General features: G+C 42.6%; 1 protein-coding gene across 1 annotated transcript in view; it reads right to left on the reverse strand.

Moving 5' to 3' along the window:
- The window catches only part of ltk (leukocyte receptor tyrosine kinase), a 35,108-nt gene that overhangs the window by 2,847 nt on the left and 8,811 nt on the right, over positions 1-23,450 (reverse strand). The window contains exons 2-28 of the mRNA XM_037487145.2: positions 19,791-19,889; positions 18,950-19,099; positions 18,452-18,680; positions 17,055-17,194; positions 16,639-16,776; positions 15,712-15,861; positions 15,216-15,316; positions 14,963-15,123; positions 14,564-14,658; positions 13,329-13,400; positions 13,002-13,176; positions 12,451-12,601; positions 12,243-12,371; positions 11,802-11,958; positions 10,414-10,599; positions 9,992-10,090; positions 7,493-7,657; positions 7,250-7,360; positions 3,526-3,712; positions 3,308-3,398; positions 2,861-2,925; positions 2,269-2,398; positions 2,070-2,167; positions 1,465-1,557; positions 1,141-1,242; positions 293-427; positions 13-103 (exon numbers count right to left, since the gene is read on the reverse strand). Coding sequence (XP_037343042.2) covers positions 13-103; positions 293-427; positions 1,141-1,242; positions 1,465-1,557; positions 2,070-2,167; positions 2,269-2,398; positions 2,861-2,925; positions 3,308-3,398; positions 3,526-3,712; positions 7,250-7,360; positions 7,493-7,657; positions 9,992-10,090; positions 10,414-10,599; positions 11,802-11,958; positions 12,243-12,371; positions 12,451-12,601; positions 13,002-13,176; positions 13,329-13,400; positions 14,564-14,658; positions 14,963-15,123; positions 15,216-15,316; positions 15,712-15,861; positions 16,639-16,776; positions 17,055-17,194; positions 18,452-18,680; positions 18,950-19,099; positions 19,791-19,889 — 3,500 coding nt within the window. The remainder of the gene's footprint in view (positions 1-12; positions 104-292; positions 428-1,140; positions 1,243-1,464; positions 1,558-2,069; positions 2,168-2,268; positions 2,399-2,860; positions 2,926-3,307; positions 3,399-3,525; positions 3,713-7,249; positions 7,361-7,492; positions 7,658-9,991; positions 10,091-10,413; positions 10,600-11,801; positions 11,959-12,242; positions 12,372-12,450; positions 12,602-13,001; positions 13,177-13,328; positions 13,401-14,563; positions 14,659-14,962; positions 15,124-15,215; positions 15,317-15,711; positions 15,862-16,638; positions 16,777-17,054; positions 17,195-18,451; positions 18,681-18,949; positions 19,100-19,790; positions 19,890-23,450) is intronic.

Below are 23,450 nucleotides of genomic sequence, written 5' to 3' on the forward strand. Positions count from 1 at the left end.
TGAAGAACCTACCTGAGAGCAGTAGTCAATTCTCTCCAGGATAGTAGAGAAGTTGGGCCGGTGCTCAGGACAGTGTTGCCAACACTGGGTCATGATGCGATAGCTGCAGCCATAGCAACGGTCACACATTTCAGATATATTGTTCAGGCTGTTTGTTTTACGAACCATTGCAAAGAAAACTCTAAATTCAATTAAATAGTTGCATACAAAGCCTAAATCTATCCCTGAAATCCTCTCCTTCAACCGTACATCCCGGCTCATTCGTTTCGACGTGTTCCCCGTGAGTACTCACACAGGCCCTGGACAGCTCTTGGGAGGATCCATTCTGCCTCCACTGGTGACAAACTCCAGCACCTCTTGGTTGGTTTTACAGGGATACGGCATGAATCCCAGAGATAGGATCTCCCACAGCAGCACTCCAAACGACCTGCAGGGGGAGAGACAGATCAACAACCGGGTCGAACCACGCTCTCGTCCCTCAGACTGAGTGCCAGAATCAATCTGAAAGCACTGCTTCTGTTTAAAATATTTATTACAAAAAGCTAATTATCAGTTCAATTATCACAGTTTACATTGTTCACAGTTTTGGGTAGTATTTCTTCTTTTTCATCACAGTTAAACTATAGTTAAATTTTTCTCACTTTTATAGACATCTGCAAGTGCATTTATTATGGTCAGATGTTTCTGAGCTTGATCAACAAACATTTCTTCTAGTCTTCAAAAATTCAATTTTGTCATTATTTGGCCCGTGCTTCTTTTGTCATTGTAGTGGTTTGGATACTGTGTTCTTTTCCCAGTTGGCTCTGCGCCTTAAATTCAGATTATGTTGCTGTCTAATTAACTTGACAGGGGGGTGTTTTATTTAGGAGCAAGATTACTTGAGTCTCTCCAGCTGCGCTGGGATATTAACCAGAGCAATTTGGATTTGACATCAGTAGGAATGAGATTTTTTTTTTAAATCTGTTTGCAACATCTGGTTCTAGTTGTTAATTAACGCCTGATGTTCAGGATTTTGACAGCCTTAAATATCTCTGCCAGTGGAACTCTTCAATAAGAGGTCTCAAATGGGCTTAAAAGAAAGGAGTGATTGAAAACCTCCTCGTGGTCGCATACTTACTACTGTGCACATTACATTCATACCATGTATCAGTCTTGCATGTGAAGACTCCCTCCATGAAGGCCTCCGGTGGCATCCATTTGACCGGCAGCATGGCGCGGCCACCTTTCCTGTAATAACTGGCTCTGAGAAACAAAAGAAAAATTGGATTTAGGAATGTGCCTTTGTAGAAGAGAGGCTAAATAACTCTGGTAAGTATATTTTGAATATTGCTCCGTGGAGCATTGTGATTTGCTCTTCAACTGGTCCCCCATTAACCACATCAACCCAGTGATGCGCAGACTCATCGTAGGTCGTCCTGTGTGCTGCCATGCAGTGCGCTATCGATGTCGGTACAGCGTACGAACCTGTAAATGTCTCGTGCCATACCAAAATCGCCAATTTTGGCCACTCTGTCTGGTCCAGGGCAGGTAAGCAGACAATTTCTAGCAGCAATGTCTCTGAAAAATCACACGATCCGTTAGTTAATGTGTCTCCATGATGGCACTTGACTGTCTCACCCAACATACTGCATGATTTCAAATGTATCAATTATTTCAAATAAGGATGAAGATAAAGATGGGTATAAACTGTAGTAATGTAGTTTACAGTGAACAAGGTCCACTTGTGATCTATCTAATTCATCTGTGGCTGATTAAGGAATGGTCCATGCAGGTTAACACTTGGTGTACTTTATTTTTGAGTAAGTTAAACAAGTGTGACATTATTTCTCGCCCATCTCACCCAATATTCTCAACTTGTTGCGTTTTTTAAATTAGGTTAATATATATATATATATATATATATATATATATATATATATATATATATATACACTGTATATATTTCAACAAAAATGAAATAGCCTAATGCTAGAATAACCCATTATAGTGTTTTTATGCTATAGAAGGGTCATTCTTATAGCCCAAAACATTATTTTTAGGAGCACTAATAACTGGTTGCAGATATGAACCTGTGTATAAAGTGGTTCTCCTCCAGGTAGCGACAGCCGAAGGCGATGTCCCTGGCCATCTGCAGCAGCTCCCGCATGGTGAGAGTGGAGGTCTGGCCCTGGATAAAGCATAGCTCCATTTAGTGCGCAGCCAAAACCCACATGCACATATAGTACATGCACACACACACACACACACACAGGTGGAGTCCAGACTTACAGCCCGTGGCCTGTTCTGTCTCAGAAAGCTCTTCATGTCTCCTCCTGTCATGAGCTCCAGCAGGATGAAACGAGGCAGGATGTTAAGGCTGACGCCGATGCAGCGCACAATGTTGTCATGGTTGAACTTGCTGCATGGACAAACAGTAACACTCAGGTTAGCAAGCCTGTGATTGAGTTAAATCTATTCAAAAAAATCAATGCTGGAGAAACAAAAATGAAAGAGAGAGCTGTTTCTCCCACTTTTCAGTCCCTGGAGCACAAGCACCTGGGAGTCATCAGTTACATTACATGTCATTTTTTACATGTCAAACACATGTCAGTTCATCAGTGGAGCTACCAAGTGGTTCTACAACCATTTATGTGACTTCATGTGTACCCCAAAGCACATCAAATAGGCTGTAACAATCAGTCTGCTACATCATGCGACTTCTGATGAGTGAGGTTTCACATCTGGCTCAAGGTATTTATCTCTAGTCCCCAAAAACCAGTTGATGGCTGTTAATGTCTGAACACTGCTGCCTCACACGCACAGATGTTCTGTACTAAGGATGTATTGAGTGAAGGGATGTGCACACTGCGGTAGGGTGCACCTCATAATCAGGGCCTCCATCAGGAAATCCATTTCATCCTGTTCGGAGCAGATTTCTGGAAGAGTCTGTGGAGCAGAAAGAATTAGAGAAGCAGGTTGTGTGTGTCTGCTGGTTTAAAGAGGCAAGACGTCATTAGACCAAATCAGTAAGACAATTGAAAAGGAACCCATGTGAAAATTATTCATCCGCACACATTGCTCTCTGTAATCTCCCCCTTTTGTTCATTTTATGTAGTGAGTAAAGAAAATAACCCATCTCTAAAGAATCACCTGACAAAAACCTTGTCTTCCCTTCATGCATTTAGAACCAACAGGTAGGAGGCACAGCGGGATGTCGTTGAGTTCCCTACAGTAGCTACACGTAACCAACACAAACTCCTGCTGAGATGCTATCATGTGACGCACGGGTGCAATTTGTCATCGTACACCTCGCAAAGTGCAAGCTGACCTTTATGGCCACCAGCAGCGGGCTGTTATCGCCGCTCATGCCCAGAACTTGTCCTTCGTAGACTTCACCGAATGCACCGTGGCCAAGAGCCCTGACGAAAAAACAAACAGAAAAGGAGATTAAAAATGGAAGGGAAACATATGTGTAAGGGGATTGAGATGGACAGCCATCAGACGCGTAAAAGGACATTTTGAACCTTGTGTCGAGGCGTGCGGTACCTGAGAAGCGTTATGTTCTTGCGTGGCACTTCCTTCAGTTCATTGAGGCAGGCGGCCTTCCCCGCAAAGCAGTAGTTGGGGTTGTAGTCCGTCATGATGGTGGAGGAGCGGATCTTGCTCAGCTTGTACTCTGGACTCCACAGATGCCCCCTCACTGCATCTAGGTTGTTCTTCCTGCGGTACCACACTGAAGACAGAGACAAAACAACGACAGCTGTTTTTCATTTGAAGAACCTTTTTTTGTTTTTTTTAAATCACCACACTATCTCTGGACCCCATTCTTGCATTTAAGATGTAGAAGCAACTCCCTTACTATCTGCTAACGGTAGAAGCAGTAACACAAGGAGGGGTCAAGGCACATCTTGGTACTGATAATTGTCTACATAACAACAACATCCTCATGGCCAATGGGGAGAAAAGTGAGTGTGTTCGTATAGAAGACAAATCCTATGTCACACAATATGACTTTGTTTCTTACCCTTTATTTGTAGGGTGGGCTCAAAACATCAGATAACTATTTTAAAGAGCAAAGCAAACATTATGGAACACTTGTATAAATGAGTGTGACTTTCTGAAGAATTGGTATAAATAACGTCACAATAAAATCATGTAAACCTGCTAAGAACCATCCATCACTTTTTGGGCCCTCTCTATGGACAGTCTCTCGTCACAGCCTGACGCTTTAAGGCCTTTTTCACCAACCTTACCACATACAGAGACAAACTGACTTCCAATTAGTTCATCATTTAAGTTGTTTTGCACCTTGAGATATTCACATTGATATAAATAACCTCAATTTGAATTATAATATAATCAAATGTCAACAAGATAATGGCTATGAAGGACTTTCTAATGCAAAAATGCCCCAACAAGTACAATCCATTGGTTTAAAACAGGTTTGGATAACAGCAGATAACAGTGGACCACTCGTAAATTGGTTTAATACCACGTGGGGAATGCAGCAAGTTCTCCTTAATCCCTTGTACAAACCAATCTGTTCGTACTAGTGGTTCTTGCAGGATGCATGTGGGATGTCCTCTCCTTGGTTACTGCTCCTAGACTGTCTGTGCCAGTGAGTTTGGACTCACCCGCCATGGAGGCAGCCCACATCCCCGATGCAGGTTGGTAGTCTGCCAGGGAGGGGGGGCGTTGCGTGCAGGTAAGAGGTGCCGAAGAGCCATCGCCCGGTGCAGATGCTAGGGACTCAGGGGTTTTGGGGTGAGGGTTGGGTTGAGGAGCAGGAGGAGGAGGAGGAGGGGGAGGGTACGGAGGAGGAGGAGGAGATGGGGCTCCCGGGGAACAGACTACCTCCCTGCATGGGGGAGAGCTCAGGTGGAGAGACACTGTTAACCTGAAGCCTGTGTGCAGGTGTGCTTTTTGCAACGGAAAGCAACACGCATATGTTTTCTTTTAGAATTGGATTTATTCTCATGCAAATTCACACTGTAACACTTGTTGCAGTTAGTGAGGGAGCACACCTCCTCTGTCTTTCATTACAAAAACGTTGGGCATAGAAGTGGGCTTAGTTAGCCCTTTGTCTGGTAGGAGTTATACAAGTCACCCCAACTTCGATTAGCAAAACAACCATGTTATCCGTAATTAATATCCATCTAGGTACTTTGGTTACACAGATTGCATCTATGTGTATATACACCTTACCAAGCTCAAACTCTTTGTATATTTGTTTCACATAATGTTCAAGCATTTTATTGCTGCACTACGTTGTCATTATTGTACTGTCTTCCGTCATGCACCAAGCGCCAAGTCAATTTCCACGTATGTCTAACATATAATGGCAATAAACGTTTCCTGATTCCTGATTTAATTCATTGTATCCTGTGCGCAAACCCCATTAATCCGATGACTCATATTTGTTCGCCTGGATAATCTTAACCCTACTTCCACTTGTATTTCCCATTTTTATCAAATATAAAAGCAATACAAACATTGTTGACCATTTCCTCAAACCTCCTGAATCAATACATCTGTTATTCTCAATACACTTTACTGGATTTCCTCCAATGTGCATTTCACACATTTACATGTACATCTAATACCAATACATAGGTTGTGCAACTAGAAGATATTACACCTGGTCCTGTGGAGCAAATCCCCCCCACGACCTCGCTGGAATCGTTATATGTTCCTCAATAATATAACATGTCTCGTTTTTCACTGCACTAAAGTTGTCGAGAGACTTTGAATTAGAGTGATCTGGAAAACATTAGTGATCTTGTCTCAATGTGAATGGGGAGAAGGAAATCAACATTTAGCTCCTTCAGATATACTATTTATTCATCGCTTCCCTCAAAGGAGGTTTATTGTATCAATGTGGTCAGAAGCCCAAATTGCTCTCGCCGTGGAGCCTGGTTGTTTTGTCAGACAGCTCACAAGCCCAGAGAGCAGAACATGTGGTTTATTTCTTACAGGAAGTCAGTGCTGTGCAGATTTCTCCAGAGTCCCACACACAAAGTTTAAATTCCACAAGACCGAGAGAGAAAGAAAGTCTCAGAGTGAGAGTCCTCCACTGTCTGAACTACTCATCGACAGGACGAGAGAGAGAGAGCAACTCTTCGGCTTAACACCTTAAACGGCTTTTAGTGGAGGATTAGTGGGTGGATCAAACGTTAGGATTTATCATCTGCAGCAGATAGTTGTCAAAAAAGGTAATAAAGTTGCAAAAAAAAAAAGTTTAACTAGCTTTAAAACCCCTCACTGTCCCAATTTGTTGCAGATTGACTGCTTATTTTATTCTTGAAACTGCATTTTCTTTTAAGTGTCTGCAGTTAGTAAAGCTGGATATTCTTAAAAAGTCAACATTAGACATTGGCCTCTTCCTCTTTCCTACAAGGAAAGTCCATTGAGCCGTTAAAAAGAAAATGATAAAACTGGTTCAATGCTTTTTCCCTAATTATTCCTTTCTTTTTGTGCAAGAATCGCCAGCAAAGCATTTCACTGCAATTTTCAGATTGTCTCAGATTACAGAAATCAAACAGATCTATTGATCTCTTCATTGAAAACCAACCACTATTGATCACAGCGCTGATTTGAAAGGTGGTTCTCTTTGTCAGAACTCTTGCATCACAGAGAATCAATGCCCATGGGTTAAGAAAATAGAGTAGAAATATACATCTAGGTATTTTATCCTGATTTTGTTATGTATTCTTTATGCTTCATTAATCATGATTGCTTCTTCGGGGGAGGGGAGGGGGGTCATAACACTTGACATTTTCTGCCGTCTTATCTAACTCATCATTAGACATCTCCAGCTGGGAAACTTCCTTGTTAAATGTCAAACCTTTCTGCATGTCCTTTTTAGAGCCAATAATGTATTTTTACATCAAAGTCGATGTCATTTAGTATCTCTGCCGTATCGGCCTTCCATGGAAGCAAGCAATAAATACATAATCTCTTCTCAATTCTCATCTAATTTTGTTTTACACTGTGTGCACACACACACAACAGAAAGCATAAAAGGTGAGTCACCCGGAATAAGGCTTGCAATAAAAAAAAGTGTCCATAAGTGTGATTGGGAGCCGTATCCTTCCCACAGCCCCTTTAATCATTCAGCACACAGCCGCAGCAGTGCATCTAACGCAGAGCTTCAAAAAGCGCATTCCCGTTTGGGCAACACCTGCAAGCATCTGTATCCTTGCAGCGGCGGCTCACAGCCGGTGGAAGCTGGTGGGTTCGGACTGCACACACAACTGGGAGAGTCTCTTACTCAGAATGACGGCCGTGCCGATCAGCGCGGCGCCGCTCGCGGCGGTGGAGACCACGACCGCCAGGATCAAAGAGGTCGACATCTTGCCCTGCGGAGCCGGGCCTTCGTGGTCTGCTCCCAGAGGAGGGGGATGACAGATTAAAAAAAAGGGAAAATTATTATTTGAAATTAAAAAGAGCAGTTAACACATTGTGGCTTTCATGCCAGAACAAAGAGGAGTATTTGCTGGAGGCCACTACGCACCCACGCTGCTGACACACGTGACGTTGTCGCTGGCCAGGACTTTGTTGTCGTCTTCGCAGAGACAGAGGATGAGGTGGGTATTCTTTTCCCGTTTGCAGCTCTGTGTTTCACAGTGGCTGCAGTTCAGCTGCACCTTGATCTCACAATCGCCATGACTCTCCATGGCTACAGGGAACGAGGGACACACGGGTTAAAAAACATTTGGAATAAAAATGGATTATTGTTTGGATTTTCGATGACGGAGCTACATTTCTTCCAGGGAGATTGAAATTCCCAACTAGTCACTTGATTATTTAAATAGTCCGTCTGTGTGCAATCTAAATGTCACGTGATCTAATGGGTCACCATTAAATCCATTATCATAAAATGCAAAGAATATGTCACCACAACAGACCTGCCAACAGTGGAACACAACTGACGACAGCTAAAGGGCGACATTAATCAGAGAGGAGAGACCGAGGACAACCCTGAAGGAGCTGGAAAGCATCCGTCCATTGTGCAACTTTAAGTCGTCCTCCACACAGCTGATCTTCAGGCCAGAAAGAATCAGTGCTTAAATACAAGAAGTAAGAAAATTCCTTCCCACATAACCTTTGTTCTCTTATTTTTGGTCTCTTTTTTTGCCTCTCTGATGAATGTCCCCCTTTGCCTTCCATGAGTAACGTTCCTCTAATGGCAGTTCTGTGGTGCATATTATTTCCCTTTAGTAATACTGCATGTAGTGGGGATCGGTTAGATCATATGACATGCAGATTGCAAACAGGTGGACATTAGTTAAATAATCAAGTGACTTTTGAAGGTAATTGGTTGCACCACATCTTAGATGTGTGCCTTTAAAGCACAAAGGAGTAAATACAAATAAACACATTAACCACGGCCCCTTTAATTGAAGCAATTTTGCCTACTTTGGGTAACTTCATTACATAACGAACAAATACAAATTCATTTGAATTCCAGGTTATAATGCAACAAAAAAGGAAAGAAAAACACCAGGTATTTGCAATGCACTGTGAATGCAATGTGATGAAAACATGAAAATACCAAACCCAACAATCAAGTGTAGGTGCAGTCAAAGTCTGCTACTTTTTGTTTTATTATTGATGCAATGTGGCTCAATTTCTTTCCAAAAGTGACTGGTAACACATCAATCTGCCACCCATCAATCTGCACTTTTATTGCGACGAAAGTGTAGAGTGTATTTTGAGAGTATATTATATATTATATATATTTTATGTTTTTATAAGAGCTCTCCGCCTTCTACTTTGATCTCTAAACACATAACGTGATGTTAGATGACTCTAAACTCTGACCTGTGACCTCTAATCCTGTGACGTGATAGAAATGCGAGCATGCTTGTCACATAAAGCCGAATCACAACACAAGATTCATTCATGACATTAAAAAGTTCATAACATTGTTTAGATCTCGCTTTGAAGCCACTCTGTGTTTGAACACTGCTGAGAAAGACGCTGTGTTTGAAAGCTGCAGCACGAGCAGCGGCGACAACAACAACAACAACAACGGCGTCTTTCACAGAAGATCGGAGGGTCAGAGGGTCGTCTGTTGGCGCCAAAAGCAACAAGCCACACGAGGCTGTGAATTAACCAAGTGCCTTCCGCTGAATAATGAGAATCAGATGGTCGTCTCACAAACAGAACACAGTTCAGACGGATGCACGCGCACACATGCCCATACAAATTGTTAGATCCATTGGGAGCTCAGGATTCACGCCTTCCGGGATCAGTCCATCTTTATGTGTAATGTTGTCTGTTCCTCCAGTGAGTCCAACCAATGGTGCGGCGCTGACTTTACTCCAAATATGTCTACGAGTTTAAATATGTCCAAAAAAAAAGACGCATGGTGATAATCAACTGGACCGTATTTCACCGTCTATGCGTGTAACGTTGTGAGTAAAACAGGAAATGTCAAAGTATAGTATTGTCATTTTTTTTAAATTGATTTATTAATATTTCTTCTTTCTATTCATTCATTCATCTATTTCTATTGATTTGAGTTTTTGATAGAAAATGTTCAGAACTTCCACAGTTTTACTTACAAACGCATAGCGGCATTATTGTTACTAATACTGTACTACATTAAATAAACCTATTTTTAATTGTATTTATTGCTATACGAATTAAAAAATGTATCTAAAGGTAAATTTACTTGCTTTTTTAGAGGCTTTCTCATAGTTTTCTTTAGCAGATTAAGTTATTTATGTTATATCTGTTGATGACGTCTGATCTGTATTGTATTACTCGTTTCATGGTCTCCATTATCTCCGTACGGCACTTAATAAAATGATCTCTAACTCTAAATCTATTTGACTGAACTCTATTCTAGATTAAAAAAATAAAATATTCAAATATCTCCTCAATGGCCATTTGCTTTATCAGCAGACGACATTTGCGCTCTTTTCTCTGCTCTATTTCTCTGCTGAGTTATGGAATTCATCCGCAACACTGTGTGGATAAAGTTATGGTATGATGTCAGTCTCACCTGCCAGAGGCTGAAGAAATATCTCTCCCATCGGATGAATGAATGAGATTCCGTTCTGACCGTCCGATGTGATCTCGTCTTTCAGTGCAGCGTCACCTCCTGCCAGGAAATGAGGATTCTTTACTCGCCTATCAGTCAATATCACCGCCAATGTCAAATTCATTTTCACCCAATAATGAATAAGTTCGAGCCTGTCAGTTTGTCGCGTTTCAGTTCTGTTGGGATTCGACTGGTGACGGTAAATCATGCCCCAGACTGAAGCACGCATTAAATGTGTCGATGCAAACTTCTTTAAGGCGTTCATTTAACAGCGTGGCTGGGATTAAATGTCAAGAGGCAGAAGAACGGACACATAACGGGTCTTCGGGGAAGGGCTCAGAATGGGATGTCATTTGACGGCGAAAGGGAAAGGGTGACGTTACCTCTGTAACCTCCTCCACCGCCTCCAGCTGTGCAGGCCCCGCCTCCGCCTCCGAATCCCCCAAAGGTCGACCAGCTGAGCTTGGACAGGGCGAGGGAACACGAGGACCCCCCCTCGGCGCCCTCCACCAGAGACTTTCCCGCTTTCAGGTGGGAACTTTGACTGTCTTTCCAGCCTCCACCTCCACCTTCACGGACCCAAAACCACATAACACAGCCTTTTATCATGAGCTTTATCAATTAGGAGAAGAGGGGTGACTGTGATTAGAGTAAAGGAGAGAATGATCAATGTTGCAATGTTTGACAAAGGCAGGGCTCTCAATTGCAAAAATAATAATTAAAAAACCACAAGAAACAACACAGTTTTGTTGCTTTGCCTTTTGTTTGTAACTTTGCACCCATCCAAAGTGATTTCCCTGTCTGTCAAACACTTTTTGATATTTATAATCCATATGAAGTTGAAATTAGACTTCAGGAACAGACCCATAGGCCCTGGAGGAATAATACGTAACTGACCATCCCAACAGTCGATAACCTCAACCACCAGCTGGTCCAGGCCTCTTATCTACGCAGATGAAAATCAAAAAGCTCATCCTTAACAAATTCCGCTTTGCAACGCACGATAACGTGGGACACCAGGACGACTGGTTTCACCCCGTCAACACAATAAGATGAGCCGGTGGACGCTGTGTGTTGAGACTTTTTTTTCGGTCAGAGAGGAGTTACTGAGAACATTCCAGCAGACATTCCCAAGAGCAAAGAGAGACCTTGTACGTCTCTGCTCCAACCTGTCGACAAACTAAATACGATCCGGGTAGATCCCATATTCTGCAGGCCAAACACATCCCGCCGTGTGAGAGAGTGTGAGAGCATGTGGTCCAATGTGCGCCGCCTCAAGTGTGTGTACGGAGCAAAGAAATCCTCCCTGGTCTTCAAACCAACACGTCTTTGTGAGCTGGTTTGTAACACTACCTTTGTCAGAAATGAGTCTTAATTTGGGACTTTCGGGTCTCTCTCAACTTGTGAGGCGTTATCAGTATTCCCTGAAGAAGAGTTAATCATCACCTTTGATTCACAAGTCTTTTCAGAAATGTGAAATACTTTGATGCCTCGGCCTTCTGGGAAAAGGCAAAAAAAAAGCTTCCAGAGTTCATGTTACTTCAAATGACTCACAGACTTCCCTGTCAAAACTCTTCATTGGAGCTAGTTTTGCTGTTGACAGCTCGCTCCGTGGACTATCCACTGTAACAGGAACTCCTATTCTTAAAATAAAAAGAAATTATAAAAGTCTGATACATTTAGTCCTCAAAGTCCGATTTCTCACAACCACAGCGGATCCAAGTGTCTACAAACCGCTCAGCAATCAGCAGGACGACTTGTAATAAAGTACCTGCAGCCCCGGTCTGGCCGTTGGTGCTGGGCGCTTTGGTGCTGTTTTCATACTGTTCCAGTTGTATCTTGTCCAGACTGGACTCTGGGTCCTCCATGTAGGCGTTTCCTCCTCCACCAGCCGCAACCAGCAAGGGAACCAGGTCATCTCCCTCCATCTGACGAGACACCATCACCATGAATCTCACACATGGGAGGCCCTTTTAACTGTACACATCAGGGGTATTTGGGGTCCAGTTGAGAGAAAATTTCTAGAAGCAAAGGTCCGTAAGTTGAGGCTTGCATCAACATTTGCATTTAATTAATACTATAAATAGTGTTCTCTCAATTAACTAAATAAAAGTAGGGATGCTGCATGTTCAAATGAAGGGCTTAGGTAGGCATCAAACAAAGCAACAGAAAGGACACACAATACTGATAAAGCCCAAGTATCTCGTGTCACCTTAAAGATGTAGGTGGCCCCCCCTCCTCCGCCTCCTCCTCCGGCCCACTCCACACTGCTCTCCCCCCTCAGTTTGTCTTCTATCACCGACGACTCTCCCAAGCAGATCCTCTGCGTGTGGGGATTTCTCTACGTGGAAAGCCGGATTTGAGTTTTGGAAGAAAAACACTTCACAAAAGGTGACACTGTTTCAGTTTCCTACACAGACCCCAGGGCAGGCGTCCTCTCCTTGGTGGCCCACCAAGATGTACAGAATATCTCCTTTCTCCAGAGGAAACGTGGCAGATATGAAGACCCCGTGGTTGCGCTTGTTGTGGTTTTTGGCTCCTTTCCCCCCCGCAGCCCCGTAAGCAGAGATCCTGAGGAACATCCGCACACCACAAAGGGGTTCAAATACTGCGACTCACAGAACTAGACACTAAACTAATGAAGTTCCCATGACTTTCTCTGCAAAGTAACATCAAAATGCAAGACGTTTTGATGTGGCCGCACAAGAACAATCAGTTACACTGACCATGGACAAAGCAGTCTGGCCTTGCTTGTCTCCTCAGTAACTAAGCTCCTAAATATGAACTTTGAACGACCCTTTTAACGTTATAGGGAAACCAGGACTGCTCCTGGTTAAGAAGGAGTTACTGGCTTTGGGCTTTTAATAGGATTGAAATGAAGAAAAATAAAGATTATCGTGAGATACTGTGACTAACCCACAAGCTTAAAGTTCAGGTAGAAGAGCAATAAACCCTCCCCTCCGTGACTTACAGGTATCTGTTTGTAGCAGGCACCCTCCACATTTGGACTCCTTTCAGGGGATCTTCCTTCCCCACAGTCACGCTGACATTTTGGTTCCTGTAGGTACTGTCACACTGGGCCTGGGTCGGGCCGAGGGGACCACTCGCACCACATGAGTTGAACAACCACGTCATCAAAGACACCTCTGCAGAAATGGAGGCAAAGAGAAGAAACATGGTCATGTGAGGTGGAAGGCGGATCTGAGGTTTGTTTTTGAGTGTGGTGGTTTCTGGACGCCGCATCAAAAATCACGTGGTAGACGAGGGAGGCTTTGGAAATCCAAAAAGGCATCAGCACCTGAGGCTGAAGGCTCTGGAAGAGGGCTCAAGAAATCCCCCGAGTGAACCAGGGGCAGGAGCAAGTTCAGATCTGAGAAGAGGCGGGATGACAAAGACGAGGAAGGTGGGGGAGAAAGAGACAGAGTGAGTTAGTCAAACATGTGCATGTCATTGAAGCTTTACTCATATTCAGACAGGAAGTCGCGCGGATCAAAGGGTAATGAGAACAATTCAAAGATGGGTATTTTGGATGGACCCATTTTCTGAGATTCATTTCTGAGCACGAAACATCATGAAAACATTTCTCCATTAGATGTCCTCTGCCACTAGCTAGCATCCAGATGGACAATTCTATCTATAAACCTATTTTTTTCCGTCTAGAGGATAGCACTATTCGAAATGTGTCCAACCGCACTGTCCTTTGGTGATGTGGCGTTTCTGAGTCTTCTTCTTGGTCTTGTTTCAACGCCATAAAAGCAAACAAGTCTCCCCAGCGTCACGAGATCCCAGGAAGCAGTCAAGAATGACATTGGGAGAAACATTGCCATAAGTTATGGCTTACTGGAGCTTCTCTGGGATCCTAAGCTGATGACAGCTAGGAAAGCTTCCAATCCTGTCCAGCTGGACCGGAGCAACATCCAGAATATTCTACAGCAGACTGTCCCTGCCCCGCAGGTTTTAAACCACCCTTCCCTTAAATCAAAACACACTAAACAGACTTATTCAATGCACCAAAGTCAAGTTTCACATCTGTGTTTCAACTTTAGTACCATGTACATTAATAAAACACACCCGTGGAACACTTGAATACAGCAGTCCAAGTTGTTTAAATGTCCTTTCACAGGCAGTGTGAGAATAAACAAACTACAATAAAGTATTGTGGCATTTTTCTTCCTGCATTGCAATTTGCAACAAAGCATTGACTGCCCTTACGAAAAAGCACCAAACACCAAAGGTTTTTTATATTTAAATCTACAACGAAAGGAAAGTCCGTCACAGTAATGACAAATGCACAGGAATGTCAAGAGAACAATTTACCGAGATTTAAATAACTGAAACCAATGGTAAAATATGGCACTTAAAGTATAACGGTGAGAGCCAAAATTGACGCTTTTGAGAAATAGAGTGTTTCTTCACTCAAATGTTCCAGACTCAATTAATCTAAGAGAAACGACCTGGAACTAAAAGTTTATGACGGTTCTGAACTAAATGTAACAAGTTTGGATTTAAAATGGCACCTTAGCAACAACTCACCCGTCTCGAAGCAGGCAGCACCAATTGCAATATCATCAAGAGCAACATCAGCATTGGAGCCTTTTCCCCACACAGCTGTCACCTTGACGTGGAACCTGGACCAAAGCACAATACCATTTGTGAGTTTAGAGTCTAGACGCTTTATGCAAAAGGAAGAAGAAACTCCATCCTAATACGTGTACAGTTTGTAGTGAATAATAGGTCAAATCTTGAAAATTATTTAAAATTCTTTAGATAAAAGCAGCAATTTTCCTCTTTTTAATTTAAATCCCATTTTTCGAGAAGCAGAGCTTGATATGAATGACGGTTGGTTTTGATTCTATTGAATTGGTCTATTGGTGACCCAGCATACAACACGTGTTACGTAACCCTGTGCGACTCTCCACTGCCTTTACACACCCGTGCTGAAGGCCAGTCAGCTGCAGGGCAACATCTTCCCAGTCGTCCGACCACTGGTCATTTCTCTCCCACACCAGCGGAGCCGCTCCAGTCCCCTTCTCCTCTATAGCCACCAGCAAAGTGCCATTAAACTTCCCGTAGAGGTACAGAGAGAAACGCAACTGTACGGAAAAACAGACACAATTTCAGCAAAGGGGCGGCAATCATTTGGCCAGAGCGGTCTGACGGGCAGGTGTGTGTGTGAAGAACTGACCTGACATGCAGTGGTGGAGACCGGGGGATGAAAAGACAGGCTCTGAATGGACGCCTGTCGCAGGGAATTACTCTCGCGTACCTGCAGAAACAGGAAGTGCCCTGGGGGCGCACAACAAATGTGACACAGCAGAACACTGACCAGCTCGGGAAATAAGCATATCTAAAGATTTAGAGATAGAGTGAGTTTAATGACATATCAAACATGATCATGTTCTGCCCTGTTTGCTGCAGCTGGATTTTAAATAATCCATATGAACTCGTAAAGCTTTTTATGGTAGTAAGCTAGTTAGGAATTCCTCAACAACAAATACATAAATAAATAAATATTTTATATTTTGACAAGCCTTTTTGAGAATAAAGTTTCTACAATGAGCAACGTGAGATCTGTGGTGAGTTAACATTTTGTAGTTATTATCCTCCATCTATTTAGACCACAGAGATTCATCAGAATGGGACAAGACGTGCGCACACACACACACACACACACACTCAACCTGGTGTTCTCTTCAGAGTGACACCCTGCATGTCTTCTCTCTCCAGAAGTTCGTGTCCAGCTACTCTTCTCCAGGCCGAGTGCTGGTTGGAAGCGGACCAACCACATTCATCCTCCTCAAATGAGCAGTGAGATCCAAATGGAAGAGCACCTGGGGGGGGGTTGTTACATTTTTTCACATGGAACAGCTGCTAAAATAATCCCGCTTGTGCCTTCTTTTCCCAAAATCAGAGCCTCTTATACAAAATGTGTTTATTTACTATTTAACCCTCTAACCCCCCAAGATGAGAAGTAAAATGCATGCTTTAGTCAATCAGATACATCAGACAAAGAAAGAGTTATGGGCGCGTTCCTGAAGGCGTTGATACAAATAAACATCATTCTTTTTATCTTTTCATTCAGTCATTTATAAAATGTCACTGGCGGGCCATTGACAAAATGACCTTTGTGACCAACCTCCTCTCCACCACAACGGCAAAAAGTTTCTTTGTGCTGGATTATGGATGAGAGACAAACACAACACTGCCAAGTGGGGGGAAATTACAGGTATTAATCAACCTTCTGAAAAAACTCCACAGCATAGTTTTGAAATCTTGGATTTCATGAATCCAGGTGTTTGATATTAAAACATTATGAGTGTCTCGTGTTTAGACATTTTTGTGACATGAATTGTGATAACAAATAGCAAAGCATATCTTGTTTCTAGAAATACAACCAAAGAATTCCCAGCTAATGAAAAAACACACACCCTTGGCATAGAATAATCTGGTTCATCTGGTCAAAAGATTACACAATTTCGGCTGGATTTAAACTTCAATATAAGTAATGGCAAAGGCTCTAAAGCCAACTGATGGAGGTTATTTGGTAGGTGTTACTAAAACAAATTGAAGGCCATCCTCATGCACGCTGTGAATGAACAAAATCTCACCACAGATGAATCCCTCGTCCTCCCCTAAAGGACAGTCGGTGTGAAAGTTGCACACTTGGCTCTGGTCGATGCAGACTCCTGAATTCTCACAGTGGAAAGATTCCGCACAAGCCGCTTCCTCTCCGATGAACTGGTGTTCTGCAACCCAGCAACCACGCAACAGAGACAAGACGATGAAAGGTACAGGAATCACAGCAGCACCACACCTCGTGGAGGAGTAGGCCCATTTAGCCGTTCAATCACTTAACCCGGAAGTTGCAAATGTGTGTCAAAAGGATTAGTGGGTCACTTAAGAAAACACGCTAATGATTTCACGTTGAGTTTCAAATCAGATTAGATATGACTGCCCAGGCCTTCCCAAACACATCTGCCTGCACTGCTGTGCCGATGGATGAACATTCACCCGATGAACTCACCCGATTCACAGTCTATGAACTCCAGAGAGTCCAGGGCCAAGGTGCCTTCATCTTTCCTCAAACAGGAGGTGTAGACCAGAAGCACCTGGAAGGGCTCGTCCATCTCACCAATGGCATTCTGCAGAACCTCCCAGTCAGCCCTAGATCAAGCCATCATGCAGGCATTTATTTTGAGGTCAAGTGAAGGAATTAACAACTTTTTTCTGCATTAAAAGTAAATCCTTGCGTTCAGAAATGAAAAGCAATATAGGTCCCATAAATATACCATAAATATGCCTATATACAAATGTATAAAGGCACCGTATAAAGGTTCACAATAAATTTAATTAGTTAGTAAATTAGTTTGCGACCTGCAACATTCTACCTTTATTTCTGCATATTGTTCTCATTTAGCGCTCTTTAATTTACGCTATTTGCTGACAGTCAGAAAGAAAATTTGTCCCCGCCATGACAAACGTAACAACAGCAACTATCAGAGTCCAGTCCCAGACTTTACTCTCTTTCCTTTTTCCTTTTGGTATCTTCACTTCACTGAGCTCTACATACTACAGTACAAATAAATCTCTCTGTGTCCATCTCTAATAATAGACCCGTGGTTTCACAGCGTAATCCAAATTGTACATTTAGTTGAGTGGGTGATGTTTCATTGTTGGGAACATAAATTGAAACAAATATAATGCTTATAAACTTTGGTCCATTTCCAACTGGGGGGAATTATGCCTTTGTTTTGCATGAAGAAGAGCAGGACTGTTGCTTTATTATTAAAACAATCACTGCAGATTGAGTACACACGGTAACACAGTTGTGTGTAATGAAGAGCGGGCTGAATAAATGAAACCACTGTCTGTGTTCCTAATACTGGAATTGCTGAATCCCTCGTGGAACAGACACTAACAAAGCCAACACGAAGCCATGCTCATCCATTTCTCTTCTGTCCAAACCAATTACATATAAATTAATTTCCAGAGTCTGCATCCATGCACATGAATGCTTTTAGCTTCTCTAAAGAGGGCTGCACTTCAGATCAATAGGAAAAATACCTGCTCCCTTTTTTGCAAACAATACACAGAGCCGCTGTCCCCGCATGCTCACAATTCTACAGTTGTTCCACGTGACAGGAACATTTTCATTATTTAACTTTATCACTAAGTAAAATAAATAGGCTCCTGTGTCCTTGCTGCGTCAGAAGGCCTGTGTCACCTTTCATTGCAGTAAATCCAAGCTCCCTTGTATTCATTTCATAACTTAACTTCATCAACTTGACAAGCACTTCAATCAGAGAAGATGCAGGGTTTTTTTTCTTTTTGACACTAATTAACCGGGCGTGCCGTGCTGCATAATAAATACGCATCCATTCTGCACAAATGGTATTGAAGAGGCACGGAGGGCTCGTTGACCTGCGGTCACGCGCTCCGCTGCGGTCGAGGTCCGCAGAGCGAACCGCCGAGCCCGAGTCGACCGGCCTGATCAGGAGCGTGAGGTTCCCCACCGCCGGACTGGATTCGTACACGGCCACCTGCAAGACGCAGCGCCTGTCGCTTCCCGGCAGCACCGGGCTGGTCAAGTGGTGCTCGCATCGACCGGGGGCCTCGACGGAAGCCCGGGGGCTCAGCAGGAGGAAGTGCCCTGGAGTGATGGAACAGAGAAAAGACGTTTTTCGTGCCAAGAGCGTTTTTATAGCAGCCACCAAATGAATCAGTTAATGAATACATTAAACCAATCTCACAGGAGACATTTTGATCGATCGAGCACAAAGTAAAAAAGGGAGACGTAGCGATTGAAAAGTTCATTCTTAGTGGATCTGAAAATATGTTTCATAGAAGAAAAAGTCACGTGCAGTAAGACAAGTCATTCATTTATTGTTCTTCATTAATCTACCCCCTGTGCACTCTTACCGTCGGAGCTTCCCACTGAGTGATCAGTCACTGGCATCATCGCCGCCTGAGTGCCTTCTGGTTGCTGTGGCGACCCCACTGACCAGTCACTTTGGTCGCTGTGATTTGATAGAGTCCAGTGGCATGCTGTCTCAAAATCGCACGAGGTAACTGGAAAACAGAGCGATGAGGGAGAAGCCTGTAACTTAACGTTTGTTTGGGTAAATATTAAAAGATGAACACTAAAAGCATGGTTCAAAAGTGTAAAAAAAGAAGAACATTTACATTTACTCCTCAAACATTAACAAAGATGTTCTTCCATCACAGTAGATCCTGGAGTCACACCTGGATCATGACCTCCATCCTGGGCTCATGGGACATTAGTCCCCTAAGTCTTTTAAAGATCTGCTCAAAAGTCAAACAGACAGACCCTTTGTGCATCTGTCTGTGTTGCGTGTGTGTGTGTGTGTGTGTGTCGGGGCGGATGGGGGCGTTCAAGACATCATGTGACGGTTCAAGAGAAAACTGCCACTACGACTAATATTAGTTTTCAGATCTATTTTGGGATAAAGGAAGGAAATACGAGGCACATAATACATTATTAAATTAGTATTTAATTGGAATCCACATTTATTTATTTCACAAATTAACTGAATTGACACTTTCTTTGATCCCAAAAGAACATGTTTTCCTGTTTTCATCATGCTGCTTGTGAGCATGCGTCACCTGAACATCACAACGAGCACTTCTCTGTCCCTCGTGCTTCAGATGAATCACTACTCACATTACATCCACACAGCTTTTTAATGCAAGTAATGATGTTTTTCTCTTTGTGTGTCACACATCAGGACAGAAGTCTTACCTTGGATGTCATCTTCTGAGTCCAGATGTTGGGAGAACATCGGATCTGAGTAGTTCTCCCCAAGAAATCGGTCCAAGAGAGCATGGCAGGTACCGACAACTGGAGAGACAGACGGACAGCTTTTGCAGAGCTTGTTTTGATTATGAAGGCTGCCCTTATGCACAGTACTACAAACTGCTAAACAATACATTTAACTCATTACAATCAGTTGGAAATCTGCTGAGGAAACAAATAGTTGCCTTGGTGGCGCTTCATAGAAACGTTGTTCCAAAGTGTTAAAACATCTGAGGAATACCTCACTGTTCAAAACGAGGAAGATATTAACGCAGCCTGCAGTGGAGTGATCTGTAAGCGCTCTTATGGACTGGCGGTCTGCCCGGAGTGCATTGAAATGGGCTCCAGAAGATTTTAAAAAAAAATCCAACAAAGACTTACAGTGAAAAACAATTCAAATTGTAATGGAGGAAACACACAGACTTAATGCAGCCCCAGAGCAGCGTGATTAAACACAGGTGGAACAACTCAGTGTGGGTCAATAAAGTGGAAAAAAACACACAAAGGCAGGAAGTAAAGCCGGACGCGACACCATGAGGTTTATGGCAAAGTATCCGTGGAAAACCCTAAACTTGATTAAATAATGAACATGGCAGACAACTCCAAACTCCAAACAACAACCAGGCGACTGAAACGACTCTCTATGGACGTCCTTCAGCCCACGTTTCACCTTTTGGGACAGAGGCCGCACTGGAGGGGCAACTCATGATGATGTGATATTTTAAAAACACACATGCAACATGGGCTAATCTATTTATTGATTTAAATCTTTTTTTTTTAACCTCAGCCCAGTGCATGTTGGGAATGACAAGTTCCGCTAAGAGTGGAGCAACGGATGCATGAACCCCCCTGAGTTTATCCAGAAAAAGTGCCACTGCAGACTGATCCTCTCATAACAAAAGTACCCACAGACACGGTCTTGTTGTGGAGGATGGGGGAGGGGGGGGCGCTTCACACGTGACATGGCATTGAACATACTAGCTGGCATGACCGGTAGACAGTGGGGGAGAGGATCATGTCCACGTGGGTCATTGTAATTTAACCCCTGAACTGGCCTGTGAACAGTGACGTTACTGTTCTCTGGAGGCTGAAAGGGAAGGTCACATGGGTCAAGCGGGACAAATTGAGACACTGAGAGGACAGTTTATGAGGAGCAGTTATTGATGATAATGATGAAGGGCGAGGGGGACTGTGTATTTAAATGTCAGACTCGCTATTCATCTGTAGTTATGGAATAAAAGCAGCTATGGATAGATTTCTGAATACAGAAACCGGAAAATTGTTATATACGTTTTAAAGAGGAGGATTCAGCCAAATAACAAGCATTAACATTCTATTATTGACATGAAATAGCAAACAGTTTTTGGGGAATTCCCCACAACATAAACTTATAATTATTGCCTCTTGTTCATTCACTTTTCACCATATCAAGTGTAGATTCATTTTTTATCTAAAAAAAAAATCGCATAGAAAAAAATGATGTCATTCACTTTGATCAAAAAGAGGGAATGATATATAAGTAGGGCTGTAAATCGAGTACAAAGCCCTACTAATATAAATCAATACCTGCAATCGATCATTTCATGTGATCGTTTTTGCTCACAGCGAATCGCCGTAATTGTTTGATTTGATGACAATTGTATTGATTTTAATACAATTGTGATTGCAATCACTTCATGTTTCAAGTTCTCCATTGGTATCCCTTTACGGGTACAGATATTATACAGATATAATGTTTTTAAACGGCAGCCAGCCGGAGTGAATTAGCCGCCTCGTGTCCAGGCAGCAGGGCGGCTACTTACTCAGAAGACCATCTTGGATTCTTTTCACATTTAAATAGTGTGTAATTTTTTATGTCGGGCGCGTGGTCTTCAAATAACTCCTAAATACCTTCATAGGACAAAGGCCGTATCTGGGTCAAAGAGGTTTTCTTGAGCTGAGTTTTCGGCTACGTGCAGTTTATTTGATTAGTTTGGTTTGTGGCTAAATAAAAGGCTAACCAGTGGCCACGGATCGCTTCCAGCTCCTAACAAGAAAGCTTTTACCATGTTATTGTGAAGCCACAACCAACTTAATAACAAGCTCCAAAAATATTGTCTTTTGTTAATACGGCTGACGTATTTGCAGCACGGATATATGTTTTTTTCCTTTTTTTGTCAGGCATGTTTTCTCGTTTATTTGGAAGGGAGGTTTTTAGTAACAAACCCACAATCTGAACCCCGATCTGTAACAGGGGTTACCAGGTAAAGCCACACAAGGCGATGACACATGTGCTCAGCCTGGCATATTAAATGTACACATACTTTACATTCAAGAATTAGGGCGGGACATGAAAACACAGGAAAGTAGGCATAATCTTTGTTGTGGACCTGGTTTATCTATCACCCATTTCATTGACTAGAACAATTACATAGATTTAATAGCCATGTATGGCAAGAGCCTCTCAAGGTCTTAAAATTAGGGAGTTTGGTGTCATCAGAGTAGATTCTTTTTGAAGCCCTTTGCAGCCTCACACACTGAACCATTGAGCGGCTGATGTCAGTAAAGCCCCCTGAGGGCTCGGGGGACTTCGCACCATAAGGGGCAACGGGCCTTTATGTTGTGTCTGTCACTACGATAAATCCTGAGCAGAAGTCTGCAAACATTGTCAATGAAAACTCACGGAGGGGGGGGGGGGGGGGTGTTTCTGAGCTTCTAACTGAAGTGAAATGTTTCAGGGCAGCTGTCTTCACACAGAGGTCAGAGAGAGACTCTTGTTTTTAAGAGGAGAATTTTTTTTTCGTGAGGCAGTAAACAGTTTTTAGTTTGAAGGTCTTGAAACAAACAAACGTTTATCTTTATTATAGATCAATCTGTAAAATAAATTCTCAATAATTTCATTGATTTTGTTCTATTTGAACTCCATAAAAATATTGGAGAAAAGAAATGCTCGGGGATCATTACCAACAGTCCAAGACCCAAAGATGTTCAATTCACTGTCACACTTGTATGAGATGGAAAAAAAAATCAAATTATCTTGATTGGAGAGGCTGAGAGAACTTGAAATGAATAGCTGAATGCTGATTCATCTTTTGTCTATTGACTAATTAATTAATTGATGGATAGTTTCCAACCAAACATTCCCCATGTCTCCTGCCTCTAAATAGGACACTTGAAGTTACAATAGGTTTCTTTTGTCACTTGATCTCTTTTAATCTACCATTGTGGTAATATAACTTCTGCTGTGATTTTGTGCTTTATACCCAAAGAGATCAAGGCTATGTTTGTTCTTAAATACCATTGGGTGTAAAAGTCAGTTCATCTACATCCGGATTACAATGCTGATATGACAACCAAATAAGGTTAAAATGGTTTTCTGCAGCCAAAGCTAGCTCCACTTACAGTAGTTATTCAATTTTCTTTGGAAAAAGGATTGTTGCTAATCCTATTAACAAATAATTTATGAGGAATAAAAAGAATTTAGGGAACATTTCGTGCTTCTTGGAAGCTCGATTGTATGTCCCTGCGCCTTTTGACTTCAACCCATACACGCTCTTTATAGTCTAAATCAAATTTACTCTCTGGCATCAGTTATGTTCAATATGATCTAATTGAATATTTACAGCA

The sequence above is a fragment of the Pungitius pungitius genome, chromosome 14 (assembly GCF_949316345.1).
Source record: "Pungitius pungitius chromosome 14, fPunPun2.1, whole genome shotgun sequence".
NCBI lineage: Eukaryota > Metazoa > Chordata > Actinopteri > Perciformes > Gasterosteidae > Pungitius > Pungitius pungitius.